This window comes from Anomaloglossus baeobatrachus, chromosome 4 (genome assembly GCF_048569485.1).
Source record: "Anomaloglossus baeobatrachus isolate aAnoBae1 chromosome 4, aAnoBae1.hap1, whole genome shotgun sequence".
In the NCBI taxonomy this organism is placed as follows: domain Eukaryota; kingdom Metazoa; phylum Chordata; class Amphibia; order Anura; family Aromobatidae; genus Anomaloglossus; species Anomaloglossus baeobatrachus.
In genome coordinates this window covers 442109264-442125119 of record NC_134356.1, presented here as the reverse complement: position 1 = coordinate 442125119, position 15856 = coordinate 442109264, and the positions used below count along the sequence as shown (strand labels likewise).

General features: G+C 41.4%; 1 protein-coding gene across 3 annotated transcripts in view; it reads right to left on the bottom strand.

The window, feature by feature from the left end:
* Positions 1-3612: 3612 nt before the first annotated feature.
* VPS13C (vacuolar protein sorting 13 homolog C) overlaps positions 3613-15856 on the bottom strand; it is a 492503-nt gene continuing 480259 nt past the window's right edge. For all 3 annotated transcript variants that reach the window (XM_075345525.1, XM_075345526.1, XM_075345527.1), the window contains 2 exons: positions 10613-10702; positions 3613-4145 (listed from right to left, as the gene is read on the bottom strand). In XM_075345525.1, the coding sequence (XP_075201640.1) occupies positions 4047-4145; positions 10613-10702 (189 nt within the window). In that variant the 3' untranslated portion in view covers positions 3613-4046. The remainder of the gene's footprint in view (positions 4146-10612; positions 10703-15856) is intronic.

Sequence of the window (15856 nt, the reverse complement as noted above, 5' to 3'; positions counted from 1 at the left end):
CAGCACATGTGGGGGGCGGGTGGCTTGCAGCACATGTGGGGGGCGGGTGGCTTGCAGCACATGTGGGGGGCGGGTGGCTTGCAGCACATGTGGGGGGAGGGTGGCTTGCAGCACATGTGGGGGGAGGGTGGCTTGCAGCACATGTGGGGGGAGGGTGGCTTCCAGCATGTGCTGCAAGCCACCCTCCCCCCACATGTACTGCTGCAAGCCACCCTCCCCCCACATGTACTGCTGCAAGCCACCCTCCCCCCACATGTGCTGCAAGACACCCTCCCCCCACATGTGCTGCAAGCCACCCTCCCCCCGGGGCCCCCCCTCCTCCATGTGCCATCTCTCTCTCCCATTAGACTCTGCCCCCCTCCCCGATCTGCTGCCTGCTCTCTCCCATCCTCTTCATCTACTGCCCCCTCTCACCCTCCTCAATCTGTTGCCTCCTTCATCTGCTGCCTAGATCCATCCTGTAAGGTAGGTATCCCCATCTCACCTCCCTCCCCCCCCATCCTCTGCCGCTCCTCCATCCGCTGCGCCATTTCCCATCATCCATCCGCTGCACCCTTTCCCATCCTCTGCCGCTCCTCCACCCACTGCGCCCTTTCCCATTTTCCATCCGCTGCTCCCTTTCTCATCTGCCACCCCGCCCTCTCGCATCGCATTATCCAGCGCAGTTGCTCGCTTCCAGACTGCAGTGGATGATGCGATGCGAGATTCGTGCATTGCTCTCACGTTTGGCACTGGTCTCAGTGGCAGGCGCTCATTTTTTTTTTTTTATTCATTTTTTTTTTTTTTTACTGATGTCTGTATTTTTTATTTCACCAAACTAATTTTTTTTGTATGGGGGGGGTCTAGTTTCCAAAATGGGATCACATGTGGGGGAGCTCCATTGTGTAGGCACCTCAGGGGGTCTCCATGGCATCTGCTAATAATTCCAATCAATTTTACTGTGAAATGGCGCTCCTTCTCTTCTGAGCCCCGCCGTACGCCCAAACAATTGATTTCCACCACATATGAGGTACCTGAGTACTCAGGAGAAATTGCACAATACATTTTATGGTGCATTTTTTCCTGATACCCTTGTGGAAAAAAAAAGCTACCTGTTTGAAAAAACAATTTTGTGGTAAAAAAAAGAATAAAATAATAAAATATTTTCACGGCTGAACATTACAAACGTTTGTGAAGCCTCCAGGAGTTCAAAGTGCTCACTAAACAGCTAGATAAATTCCATGAGGGGTCTAGTTTCCAAAATGGGGTCAATTGTGGGGGAGCTCCATTGTTTAGGCACTTCAGGGGGGTCTCCAAACGCAACATGGCGTCCGCTAATAATTCCAACCAATTTTGCTGTGAAATGGCGTTCCTTGCGTTCCGAGTCCTGCCGTGTGCCCAAACATTTGATTTCCACCACATATGGGGTATCTGCGCACTCAGGAGAAAATGCACAATACATTTTATGGTGCATTTTTTCCTGATACCCTTGTGATAAAAAAAGCTACCTGGTTGAAGCAACAGTTTTGTGGTAAAAAAAAATGTTTTTCTTTTCACGGCTCAACGTTATAAACTTCTGTGAAGCCCCCAGGGGTTCAAAGTGCACATCAAACATCTAGAAAAAATATTTGAGGGCTCTAGTTTCCAAAATGGGGTCACTTATGGGGGAGCTCCATTGTTTAGGCACCTCAGGGAGTCTTCAAACCCGACATGGCATCCGCTAATGAGTGCAGCTAATTTTGCACTCAAAAATTCAAATGGCGCTCCTTCCCTTCCGAGTCCTGCCGTGTGCCCAAACATTTGATTTCCACCACATATAGGGTATCTGCGTACTCAGGAGAAAATGCACAATACATTTTATGATGCATTTTTCCTGATACACTTGTGAAAATACTAATTTTTATGGCTAAAGTAACATTTTTGTGTTAAAAAAGTAACATTTTCATTTTTTCGTCTACATTGCTTTGGTTGCTGTGAAGCTCCTAAAGGGTTAATAAACTTCTTGGATGTGGTTTTGAGCAGAGTGAGGGGTACAGATTTTAGAATGGGGTCACTTTTGGGTATTTTCTGTCGCCTAGGTTTCTCAAATCACTCCAAATGTGATGTGGAACCTAAAAAATTTTTTTTTGTAAATTTTGTTGAAAAAATGAGAAATTGCTGATGAACTTTGAACCCTTCTAACTTCCTAACGGAAATTTTTTTTTTTTCAAAAATTGCGCTGGTGTAAAGCAGACAAGTGGGAAATGTTATTTAGTAACTATTTTGTGTGACATATCTTTTAGATTTATGGGCATAAAATTTCAAATTTTGATAATTGCAAAATTTTCAAAATTTTCGCCAAATTTCCGAAATTTTCACAAATAAACGCAAAACATATCGGCCTAAATTTACCACTGACATGAAGTACAATATGTCACGAAAAAACAATCTCAGAATCACCAGGATCCGTTTAAGTGTTCCAGAGTTATAACCTGTCAAAGTGACACTGGTCAAAATTGCAAAAAAATGGCCGGGTCTTTAAGGTGAACACAGGCTGGGGGCTGAAGGGGTTAATACAAAATTAATATTCACCCCTTCTACCGCCCACCCCTCTGTGTCTACATCAGATTGATTGGGTGCAATTGGACTGCTATATTAGTTGCCCGAAGATTCCATCGCAATCCTTGGACTGGCTGTCCGCTCTACTGACCTGAGAATGACAGCTGCATACAAATACATGATGTGATGCTTGGGTCCTGAGAGTCGCCGGCAAGTTTGAGGATTACAATAGAATGCTGCATTGCTTGCCTGAGGATTGTAAGTGTACCCAACCACTGACACCGGCACAGAGGGGTGGGCAAGGAAAAGTTGAATATTCATTCTGCATTTCTGCATTAATGGGCGAGTATTATAACAGTGTGACTGCACCAAATCACTGACAACGGCACAGAGGGATTTTGCATTAACATACTTTTAACTAAACACAGCCCAAATATACACTTTCTGTGGCTTACAGAAACACAACAGGGCAACATACAGCAATAAAAGTTGCAGAACCTGAAAGGGCTAACCAAACCCTATTTCAGGATATTATTAGTATGATGAACTGCAATTAGGGCATATTTTTGAAGTAGGGCTTATATTTTATGTATACTTCAAAATGCCCTAAAAATCCTATTAGGGCTTATTTTTGCGGTAGGTCTTATTTTCAAAGAAACACAGTAGCTCATTCTCGGGAACTGTGAGAAGAACAGTTGTCAAAATGCTCACTGTTTAGACTTGTATCACTAAATTTAGTGACCGAATTATGGCTGCTTCTAAAGAAAATAAGGATATGTTTTAAACGGAAGCTTTCAGGTTCAATATGCACCCAGAACCACAAGCAGTTCTGGATGCATATTGCTAATCCCTGCGTAACAGTCTCTGAATCTAGCAGCATAGATAAAAAAGATCTTTAGAAAAATGTGTTTCTAAAGATCTTTTACCGTATGCTAATGAGTCCCCTCACTCATTAGCATACGATATAAGATCTTTAGAAATACTTTTTAGAAAAAGTTCTTTATCTATGCTACTAGATACAGGGACAAATAGGCAGGTATTAGCAATATGCACCCAGAACTACTCGCGGTTCTGGGTGCATATTGGACCTGACAGGTTCACTTTAATATTGGTGTTAACACTAAAAGTTATAAATACACTCGCATGACAAACAGTACATGATTTTTTTTCTTATTTTGTTAAATGAATGTATTTTTATATAAAGATCAATAAAGGCAGTGGTTTGTTTCTTACAACAATCGTCAGGATCAATATAATCATTGCATGCACAAAAATCCTCAAGTGCAATATTGGAAGCTTAACTTTACATTTGGACATGATGTTGATCTTCATCAGTACAAAGGAGTTGGGTATTGAATTCTTAAAGCTACAAACAATAAAGACACTTCATCAGTAACATTAAACTAGTTAGAATGATCAAAGTCCACAGAACAATATGTGCAGCAAAAGGAAAATAGTGCAAAAAATGCTTCAATGGTGTAGAAATAGTAAGAGATCGTATAAAAAAAAAAAAAAAAGCACAAAGGCATTTAGCTGCTGTATGTCTTGATGAACCTCTCCGATTTCTGCCTCACTAAGGTTTGTTGTTGGCGACTCGTCCGAGCCTCATCAAGAGCTTTCAGAACCTCCTAGATAAAAGCAGAGAAACAATTATAAATGAAGGTTTACGCCTCAATTGTAACCGATTTTGAGTGTATTTGTTCTGTTCTACAACTTGGGAATCATACAGTATTGTATTTTCATGGTTTTGCTTCTGCTACACACTATGTAATCAGTTTGCCTGTTAGAAGCTTGTCCTCTCTGTCTCTGCCTGTAGCTCTGAAGTGATCCCTCCATTCTTCCTCAGATATTGCATGTCATTCATCTTGCTATCATCTATACACAACTCTTTTTACTTACTGCAGAACTACAAACTACAAGAATTTAGCATGAAAATAAACCTACTTCTGGAATCTTCATATGCGCCTCCAACAGTGGAGTTAAAGGGAACCTGTCAGGTCCCTTATGCATTCTAACCTACAAGCAGGGTGGTGTGTGGCCTAGAAACCCCTTCCTACCCATCCCTGTGTTGTAATTTTGTCTAATATGAATGTATAAAAAAAGTTTTATTACTTACATGTTCCCTATGTAAATGAGCAAAGGCTCTAGCCCCCTGGGCGTTTGCATGCTTTCCGTGGAATCACGCTCCTGTGGGCGTGATACCATGGATTTACATGGGCGACGTCACCGTCAGCTCCATGAGATCCCGCGCGTGCACGCTTGCCATTCCTGCAGCCTTGTTATCCGGGTGCTTGCTTGTCGGCTTCAGACGTGCACTGCACATGCTCAGAAGACTCCTGCAGTTCCAACCATGCGCAGAGCCCATCTGAAGCCGGGAAGCAAGCACCCGGATAACAAGGCTGTGGGAATGGCAAGCGTGCATGTACAGGATCTCAAGGAGCTGACGGTAACGATGCTCATGTAAATCCATGGTATCACGCTCACAGGGGCGTGATACTTAGAAAGCATGCAAACGCCCATGGGGCGATGCAACGCCAAGGGGGATAAAGCCTCTCATCATTTACATAGGAAACCTGTAAGTAATAAAACTTTAATACATTCATAGTACACAATATTAAAACACAGGGATGGGTAGGAAGGGGTTTCTAGGCCACACATAACCCTGCTTGTAGGTCAGAATACATATGAGACCTGACAGGTTCCCTTTAAACTATCTGATAAAAAATGGAACATACCATGTCCAGAAATGCAATTTAGCTACACATATAGTTACCTGCAGGTAAAAAGCATTTAAATCATGTCTGCAATCCCTAACAGACCAATGGCTACAGGGAAAAAAAGGGTACGTATAGATTGAATGCATGCCCAACTGGACCAGTGTCTACAGGGAACAAAATGGGATAACGATGGTCCAGGGAGTGATTACAGACATACTGAGAGCACAATGTAATCACCCCCGCCATTTTGAATGACGGACTCGCCCACCTCATATCTGTAAGGGAGCGGCTGCAGTGAGGAAGTTAATTCACCCCTTTAGGGGAACTTCCGGTAGGGAGGCAAACAAGATTTTAACACGTTTTACCTGCAGATTACTCCTAAATCTGCAAGTAAATAGCGTTTCGGGACATGATGGGCTCCCTTTAAGTGAGCTGACAGATCATCTTTATGATGCAGATTTGTTTATTTGCCAAAGCCAAAAGTAGATACCTGAAAAGAATATAGAAAGATGCAAATTTCTCTCTTTTGAATCCACTACTGAGCATGGCTATAAAACTGCTTGTGCTAACCTAGCCAATAGCAAGGGTTGAATCGTTTCTAATAATAAAATGCTATCAAAGCACAAAAATTGTAAAAATGTTGTGCAAGTTTTAGGGCAAACCAGCGAGTTTAACTAAACTTCAAATTTAAACGAGATTTTACTGAAGTAGGTCATACGCTCTATTTTCATCGGGTACACTGATATGGTCCAGCAAGTAAGTAGAACTACAAGTCTGTCATGTGTAAAGTGTTTCTGGGGCAATATGTAACAAGAAGCATATAAAAACAGTTTTTGGCACTCAAGCCTTCTATCAATCTTCTAAAGACAAGAAATCTGTGGAGAGAAAAGCGCATATAGGGTCTTACCCCAGTATATAAGGGGTGGGAGGAGGGTGAAACTACTCACCAGATGTCGTTGTGAGAGTCACAACAACTGTAATCGCATGTAGAATCTGATCCAAGGCTGCAGCCACCCAAAGGGCAGAAAACAGAGAGCAAAAGAGAGGGGTGTTTGATACTGTGCCAAAGGATCACAGGAACAGATGTTTAGATTAATGCATCTTTATTTCATCCAGGTCTACGCGTTTCAGGAGCCACTGCCCCCTTCCTCAGGACCGTCAGGAAAGACAAAACATCAAATCTGTCCTGGTGGCACCAGCATGCAGATAAATAGACAAGATAACATCATGACACCACCCCTTCTTGAAAAAAAGGGCGGGAGGAAACAGTAAAAAAAATGTCCATGCTGATGTACTAAATGTATCTTTACAAATAAAATTAAAACATGACTGGTATCACATAATCGCAAATGTCAGTCAGGATACACATATTGGGTCAAGAAAAAAAATAAATTATGAAAAAACCAAAAAACCTGTGTTTGTTCAGTGAAATGTACAAAAATATATATGAATTTATATATTCCATAGTGTATATATGTCAACATGTGTGTTTTATACATATGAATCTGCAATCAACAGAAGAGAGTCAAGAACCCACTCCTGTCGGGCGTTCAAATGATCACCATACATAAGAGAGTGGAGGCATAAACCGGTGCAGCCACCCCTGTGTGACACATTAAACAAGAAACGAAAAAACAAAATCACTTAAATAGTGACAGTGAAGGATCAAGTGAAAGACAAGGATAACATGGAATTTAGAAATGAAAAAACCTCCAGATGGGCTCCAGACTATGAGGATCTACAGGCAGTTCACCAAAGTTCATAAACGTGGGAAAATGAGTGACTGCGCCTGCATGCAAGGTCTGTATCAAGAGCTCGCAGGTCAAAGGAGTTCAGGACCGTGGGAACCAACCTACCACGCCTGCGTGATTCCCGACTCGTAGTAAGCTTACAAGTAGCAAGTCCTACATATTAGTATCCGTGCAGTGATCGCTAGAAAGACAGCGCTAGCAGTTGATGAGTGCTAGGAACACTAAGAGATAAGAGGAGATTAAAGTGAAAAAAGGAACAGAGACACTAGGAATTGAAATCAACCGTGAATATATAAAAGAAACCATGTGACTATCTACCAAATACATATAGATGAAAAAGAAATAAACAATAAGTAGGGGAAAAACAATTGGTATATAAACTATGCCGTGGGTTCATAAAACTAAAATAGAGGTATAACGCACCCTATTTTCGAGACGCAAAGGAGTGAAAAGACACCAAGATCAAGGATGAAACCACCCTGAAACTGATAGTGTGCTGGTATACAATCATAAAAGGAGGAATGTATATGTCACTAAAACTAGTGTATATGTATGTATACCCATACGTTCATCTCCATCAATAAATAAGTAAATAAATAAATTTGTGGAAAAATGCATTCTGAAACAACAATTATAAGACCCATATCATATATATTATATCAATTACATTAAAACTACGCTATAAAAATATTATATAAATATAATGATAATGATTAATAAAAACAGCGATAGACCTGATGGTACTGGACCATAAAACAACCATAAAATATAACAATAAAATCACACTGATATAGGTGTGATATACATAAAAACAACTTCTAAAAACAAAAAAGTATGCCATAAAACTCAATTAAAATCATAATAAAACCATCTGGAGAAACAGATCAATGCTAGACTTGATTTTAGTGGAATAAATCCGTGATTTCATTTAGAACTTGGGGTTTTAAAGTATTCAGCTTATAAATCCAGTAGGTTTCTTTTTTATTTAGAAGTCCCATCCTATCGGGAACATATGGGGGTATCTGTTCTATAGGGGTAACCTTCAACTGGATTTTTTTTTATTATGAAATAGAGTGGTATGACGAGAAAGTCCATGGAGCATGAATCCCACCTTTATATTATGTCTGTGTGAGCTTATTCTGTTATGTAGAGCTTGTATCGTTCTGCCTATATACCTTTTATTACAGTCACACTCAATTAAATATAACAAAGTCGGATTGACATGTCAAATGTCCTTGTATCCTAAATTCTGTGCCCTCTATGGTCTGACCGAAATTGATACTCCCGTGTTGGATGGATCTGCAACATAGGCAGTTTTTCATATAGAATTTATAAGAAACCATGAGTACATTATTAGTAGTAGGATTACAATGATTTTTCAATCTGCTAGGGGCAAGTTGGTTCTTTAAAGTGGATGCTCTACGATCCAGGGGTCACATTTCGTAGAGTATCCACTTTAAAGAACCAACTTGCGCCTAGCAGATTGAAAAATCATTGTAATCCTACTACTAATAAAGTACTCATGGGTTCTTATAAATGCTATATGAAAAACTGCCTATGTTGCAGATCCATCCAACACGGGAGGATCAATTTCGGTCAGACCATAGAGGGCACAGAATTTAGGATACAAGGACATTTGACATGTCAATCCGACTTTGTTATATATTTAATTGAGTGTGACTGTAATAAAAGGTATATAGGCAGAACGATACAAGCTCTACATAACAGAATAAACTCACACAGACATAATATAAAGGTGGGATTCATGCTCCATGGACTTTCTCGTCATACCACTCTATTTCATAATAAAAAAAATCCAGTTGAAGGTTACCCCTATAGAACAGATACCCCCATATGTTCCCGATAGGATGGGACTTCTAAATAAAAAAGAAACCTACTGGATTTATAAGCTGAATACTTTAAAACCCCAAGGTCTAAATGAAATCACGGATTTATTCCACTAAAATCAAGTCTAGCATTGATCTGTTTCTCCGGATGGTTTTATTATGATTTTAATTGAGTTTTATGGCATACTTTTTTGTTTTTATAAGTTGTTTTTATGTATATCACACCTATATCAGTGTGATTTTATTGTTATATTTTATGGTTGTTTTATGGTCCAGTACCATCAGGTCTATCGCTGTTTTTATTAATCATTATCATTATATTTATATAATATTTTTATAGCGTAGTTTTAATGTAATTGATATAATATATATGATATGGGTCTTATAATTGTTGTTTCAGAATGCATTTTTCCACTAATTTATTTATTTATTTACTTATTTATTGATGGAGATGAACGTATGGGTATACATACATATACACTAGTTTTAGTGACATATACATTCCTCCTTTTATGATTGTATACCAGCACACTATCAGTTTCAGGGTGGTTTCATCCTTGATCTTGGTGTCTTTTCACTCCTTTGCGCCTCGAAAATAGGGTGCGTTATACCTCTATTTTAGTTTTATGAACCCACGGCATAGTTTATATACAAATTGTTTTTCCCCTACTTATTGTTTATTTCTTTTTCATCTATATGTATTTGATAGTCACATGGTTTCTTTTATATATTCACGGTTGATTTCAATTCCTAGTGTCTCTGTTCCTTTTTTCACTTTAATCTCCTCTTATCTCTTAGTGTTCCTAGCACTCATCAACTGCTAGCTCTGTTTTTCTAGCGATCACTGCACGGATACTAATATGTAGGACTTGCTACTTGTAAGCTTACTACGAGTCGGGAATCACGCAGGCGTGGTAGGTTGGTTCCCACGGTCCTGAACTCCTTTGACCTGCGAGCTCTTGATACAGACCTTGCACGCAGGCGCAGTCACTCATTTTCCCACGTTTATGAACTTTGGTGAACTGCCTGTAGATTCTCATAGTCTGGAGCCCATCTGGAGGTTTTTTCATTTCTAAATTCCATGTTATCCTTGTCTTTCACTTGATCCTTCACTGTCACTATTTAAGTGATTTTGTTTTTTCGTTTCTTGTTTAATGTGTCACACAGGGGTGGCTGCACCGGTTTATGCCTCCACTCTCTTATGTATGGTGATCATTTGAACGCCCGACAGGAGTGGGTTCTTGACTCTCTTCTGTTGATTGCAGATTCATATGTATAAAACACACATGTTGACATATATACACTATGGAATATATAAATTCATATATATTTTTGTACATTTCACTGAACAAACACAGGTTTTTTGGTTTTTTCATAATTTATTATTTTTCTTGACCCAATATGTGTATCCTGACTGACATTTGTGATTATGTGATACCAGTCATGTTTTAATTTTATTTGTAAAGATACATTTAGTACATCAGCATGGACATTTTTTTTACTGTTTCCTCCCGCCCTTTTTTTCAAGAAGGGGTGGTGTCATGATGTTATCTTGTCTATTTATCTGCATGCTGGTGCCACCAGGACAGATTTGATGTTTTGTCTTTCCTGACGGTCCTGAGGAAGGGGGCAGTGGCTCCTGAAACGCGTAGACCTGGATGAAATAAAGATGCATTAATCTAAACATCTGTTCCTGTGATCCTTTGGCGCAGTATCAAACACCCCTCTCTTTTGCTCTCTGTTATCAATCTTCTAAAGAAATATTGACCAGATGAGTTACCTGAGCTGCAAAATTGCTTTGGAGAATAACTTTTTTTCTAACTTCAGGACTTCTAATTTCTTTCTTCTGAAAGACTAAAAGACTATGGTCCTGCAAAAGAAAATTCCAAGAAAATGAATAAATTGCCTATTTAAAAAGATGGAATTACATACAGTGCAATTATTATTCTATTTTTAATGTGTTTTCCAACTACCGTATTTTTCGGACTATAAAATGCACTTTTTTCCCCCAAAATGTTGGGGGAAAGTGGGGGTGCGTCTTATAGTCTGAATGTAGGGCTGCGGGGAATGAGGGTGCTGTGGTGGAGCGGGTCAGCGCCTGCCGTGACCACGTGGGCCCGCTCATTACATATGCACGCCAATCCTGCCGCCCATCTCTCGGCGCTGAAGCCGTCGCTGACAGGTGGGCGGGATGATGGGCGGGGGAAGCGCATACTCAACAGTTAGCCCGCATGATCACCCCTGGCAACTACAGCCTGGAGTGATCATGTGCGGCTGTATTTATTGCCCCCGCACATCATAATCAGCGCGGGGTGCAGTGAATCAGTACACTCACCGTTCCCCTGCAGCACCGCAATCTCCTCCTGTCTGCCGGCCGCGCTGTGTGGAGACTAGCGGTGCTCACAGCGATGAGGTCATCGCTGTGCGCACGTGTCCACACGGCCACACCGGCACAGACAGGAGGACATCGCAATGCTGCAGGGATCGTGGCCGGCTCCACACAGCGCTGCCGGCACAGACGGAGGAGGAGCGACGCAGCGTGAAGCGAGGAAAGGTGAATATAATTTTTTTTTTTTTCTGTGTGCCACATGATGCAGCAGGACATATAGCAGGATGGGTGTATATGAGCAGGATGGGGGTATATGAGCAGGATGATCGCATATAGCAGGATGATGGCCTATGAGCAGGATGATGGCACATGAGCAGGATGATGGCACATGAGCAGGATGATGGCACATGAGCAGGATGATGGCACATGAGCAGGATGATGGCACATGAGCAGGATGATGGCACATGAGCAGGATGATGGCACATGAGCAGGATGATGGCACATGAGCAGGATGATGGCACATGAGCAGGATGATGGCACATGAGCAGGATGATGGCACATGAGCAGGATGATGGCACATGAGCAGGATGATGGCACATGAGCAGGATGATGGCACATGAGCAGGATGATGGCACATGAGCAGGATGATGGCACATGAGCAGGATGATGGCACATGAGCAGGATGATGGCACATGAGCAGGATGATGGCACATGAGCAGGATGATGGCACATGAGCAGGATGATGGCACATGAGCAGGATGATGGCACATGAGCAGGATGATGGCACATGAGCAGGATGATGGCACATGAGCAGGATGATGGCACATGAGCAGGATGATGGCACATGAGCAGGATGATGGCACATGAGCAGGATGATGGCACATGAGCAGGATGATGGCACATGAGCAGGATGATGGCACATGAGCAGGATGATGGCACATGAGCAGGATGATGGCACATGAGCAGGATGATGGCACATGAGCAGGATGATGGCACATGAGCAGGATGATGGCACATGAGCAGGATGATGGCACATGAGCAGGATGATGGCACATGAGCAGGATGATGGCACATGAGCAGGATGATGGCACATGAGCAGGATGATGGCACATGAGCAGGATGATGGCACATGAGCAGGATGATGGCACATGAGCAGGATGATGGCACATGAGCAGGATGATGGCACATGAGCAGGATGATGGCACATGAGCAGGATGATGGCACATGAGCAGGATGATGGCACATGAGCAGGATGATGGCACATGAGCAGGATGATGGCACATGAGCAGGATGATGGCACATGAGCAGGATGATGGCACATGAGCAGGATGATGGCACATGAGCAGGATGATGGCACATGAGCAGGATGATGGCACATGAGCAGGATGATGGCACATGAGCAGGATGATGGCATATGAGCAGGATGATGGCGTATATAGCAGGATGATGGCATATGAGCAGGATGATGGCATATGAGCAGGATGATGGCGTATATAGCAGGATGATGCCGTACATAGCAGGATGATGGCGTACATAGCAGGATGATGGCGTATATAGCAGGATGGGAGCACATACCAGGATGGGGGTATATAGCAGGATGTGACCATATGCCAGGATAGGGTATATAGCAGGACAGGATGCGGCCATATACCAGGATGGCAGTATATAGCATGATACGGCCATATACCAGGATGGCGTATATAGCAGGATGGGAGTACATACCAGGATGGCAGTATATAGCAAGATGGGGCTATACCAGGATGAGGGACATATATATATATATATATATATATATATATACATACACACATACATACATATATATACATACATATATATATACATACATATATATATATATACATACATATATATATACATATATACATACACACAGACACACACACACTCAAGGCAGGAGGATCATTACCAGGATGGGGTACCTTAGTAGATAATTTTGGGACATTACCCCCATAATAGTGTCAGCAGCAGATCCTCACCCCATAACAGTGTGTCATGACCACATTTTTTGCTTAAAATGTTATTTTCCTTCTCTAAAACCAGGGTGCGTCTTATGGTCCGGTGTGTCTTATAGTCCGAAAAATATGGTATATGTAAGTACATTGTAGATCCACAAGGCATTCATGTCCAATGGAAGACACAGATAGGAAAGTAGACAGACCTGGAGCACGCTGGCCAATATTTTTAAGCTCCTTTTAAAGGGAACCTGTCAACAGGTTTTTAAACCCTAATCTAACCTCATCTAAGAAATGTTATTTATAACTACCGTATACTTTTGAATTATGGTCTGCACTTACAACTCTCTGGCCCCTCTCCCTCTTTGGCTATATGCGCATGCTGCATCTTTTTTTGTTCACAAACTGCTGCCAAAACTGCACGTTGTCAGAGAGAGCCTGGAAATGTCAAAGAAAATGCTTGTAATTGTAGGTGCGTTTTCTGTGCGTTTTTCACAACATGCGTTTTTGCTGCGTTTTCGGTGCGTTTTTCACACCATGCGTTTTTGTGACAAATGTTGACAAAAACGCAGGAAAGAATGAACATGTGCATTTTTTTGTCACAAACTTTTGACAAATAAAACGCTGACAAACTGCAATGTGCGCATAGAAAATCTGACTCGTCATAGACTTTGCTGGGAAGCCAAATGTCAGAAAGTTCTGACAACAAAACTGCACCAAAAAACGCAGCAAAAAACACAGCGTGCGCATGTAGCCTAAAGCTACATGCGCACGCTGCATCTTTTTTGTGTTCACAAACGGCAGCCAAAACTGCAGCCAAAACTGTATTTTGTCAGAGAGAGCCTGGAAATGTCACAAAAAATGCTTGAAATTGTAAGTGCGTTTTCGGTGCGTTTTTCACCAAATGCGTTTTTGCTGCGTTTTTGTGACATATGTTGACAAAAACCTAGGAAGAATGAACATGCTGCATTTTTTTTGTAACAAACATTTGACAAATAAAACGCTGACAAATAAACTGGAATGTGCGCATAGCAAATCTGACTTCTCATAGACTTTGCTGGGAAGTCAAATGTCAGAAAGTTCTGACAACAAAATTGCAGCAAAAAATGCAGCGTGCGCATTTAGCCTTACTCTTCCTGTCAGTAATTAACAGCTTACTCTTCTCTGTGACCTGTTTCACATTTCAGAAACAATTGTACACCTTGTAACTTGACATACACGTGAACCGCTGTATGGTTCTTAACATATTGAAAGAGTACCAAAACTTTCTTTTTACAATTCTGTGCAGAAAATGTAATTTCAAGAAATATTGCAAGAGTGAAATACTTGCTTTTGCCTTTTTTATGCAGAAAATTGATGTGCAAGTGCTGTTCAAACTGTGCATTGCTGGGGAAAATCTGTATGCGGATGAAGCTTCAGAGCGCTCACTCTGGCGGTAGCATATTCTCTTCTATACAAGGGAGAAACTGTCCATTGTGCAACCCACACTGAAACTGAGACACACACTACTCACAAAATGTTAGGGGTACTTGGCTTTTGAGTGAAAATTCAACCACTTCATGTCCTTTGGAACCAGATGATGAATGTCACACAACTCTAAGCACCTATAAGGGATCTGAGAGGTACCCAAGTGTCACATCAGACCATTCAAAGCTGTTGCGATCAGGTGAAATTTCACCTCAAAGCCAAATATCCCTAACTTTTTGTGAGTAGTCTAAGTACACTGCTTACTTGGATAAGGTGTACGGATATTTCCCAACAATGCGTAGTTTGAATGGCACGTCCATGTACATTTTCTGCATGAAGTATGCAAGATCAGTTACTGTAATTAACCCTAACAATAATTTAGAAACAATGAAAGTCTGCATAAAAAAAAGTTTAGTTACTCTTTAATGTTTTAATTCTTCAGAATTTTTAAGATCTTTAATTGCTGTCAGCTCAAAGGAGCATTCTTGTTATATCCAGAGCTTGAAAACCCATCTTGTTGTAATAGTTAACCCCTTCACGACCATGGACAAATATATCTGTCATGGAGCGTGTCCCGTTAGGCCCCGCCCCCTGCCGCGGGCAGGCGGTGTTGATCGGCACACATCAGCTGTTTTCAACAGCTGACATGTGTGCCTACATGTTACGAGTGGAATCGCATTCCACCCGTAACATTAACCCTTTACATCTCGCTGCCAAAGTCTGGCAGTGAGATGTATATATGCGCGGTGAAGATTTTCACTTACCGCCGCCCCCACCGGAAGTCACGTGAGTATCACGTGACTTTCGGTGGTTGCCATCGTAGCACAGGGTCATGTGATGATGCCTGCAGCTATGACGTTTCACTTTCATTTTCACCCGGCTCGGAGGCCAGGGAAGCAGGAAGTCACTGTATCTGCTGTTTACAGCTGTATAGCTGTGATCAGCAGATAGATCAGAGCGATCGGATTGCTGATCGCTATAGCCCCCTAGGTGGACTAGTAAAAAAAAAAAAAAAGTAAAAAAAAAGTTTAAAAAAAAACAAAAAACCCCCAAAAACCTAAAAGTTCAAATCACCCCTTTTTCCCTCCATTGAAAATTAAAGGGTTAAAAAATAAATAAATATACACATATTTGGTATCGGCGCGTTCAGAAATGCCCGATCAATCAAAATATAAAATCAATTAATCTGATTGGTAAACGGCGTAGTGGCAAAAAAAATTCCAAACGCCAAAATTACGTTTTTTGGTTGCCG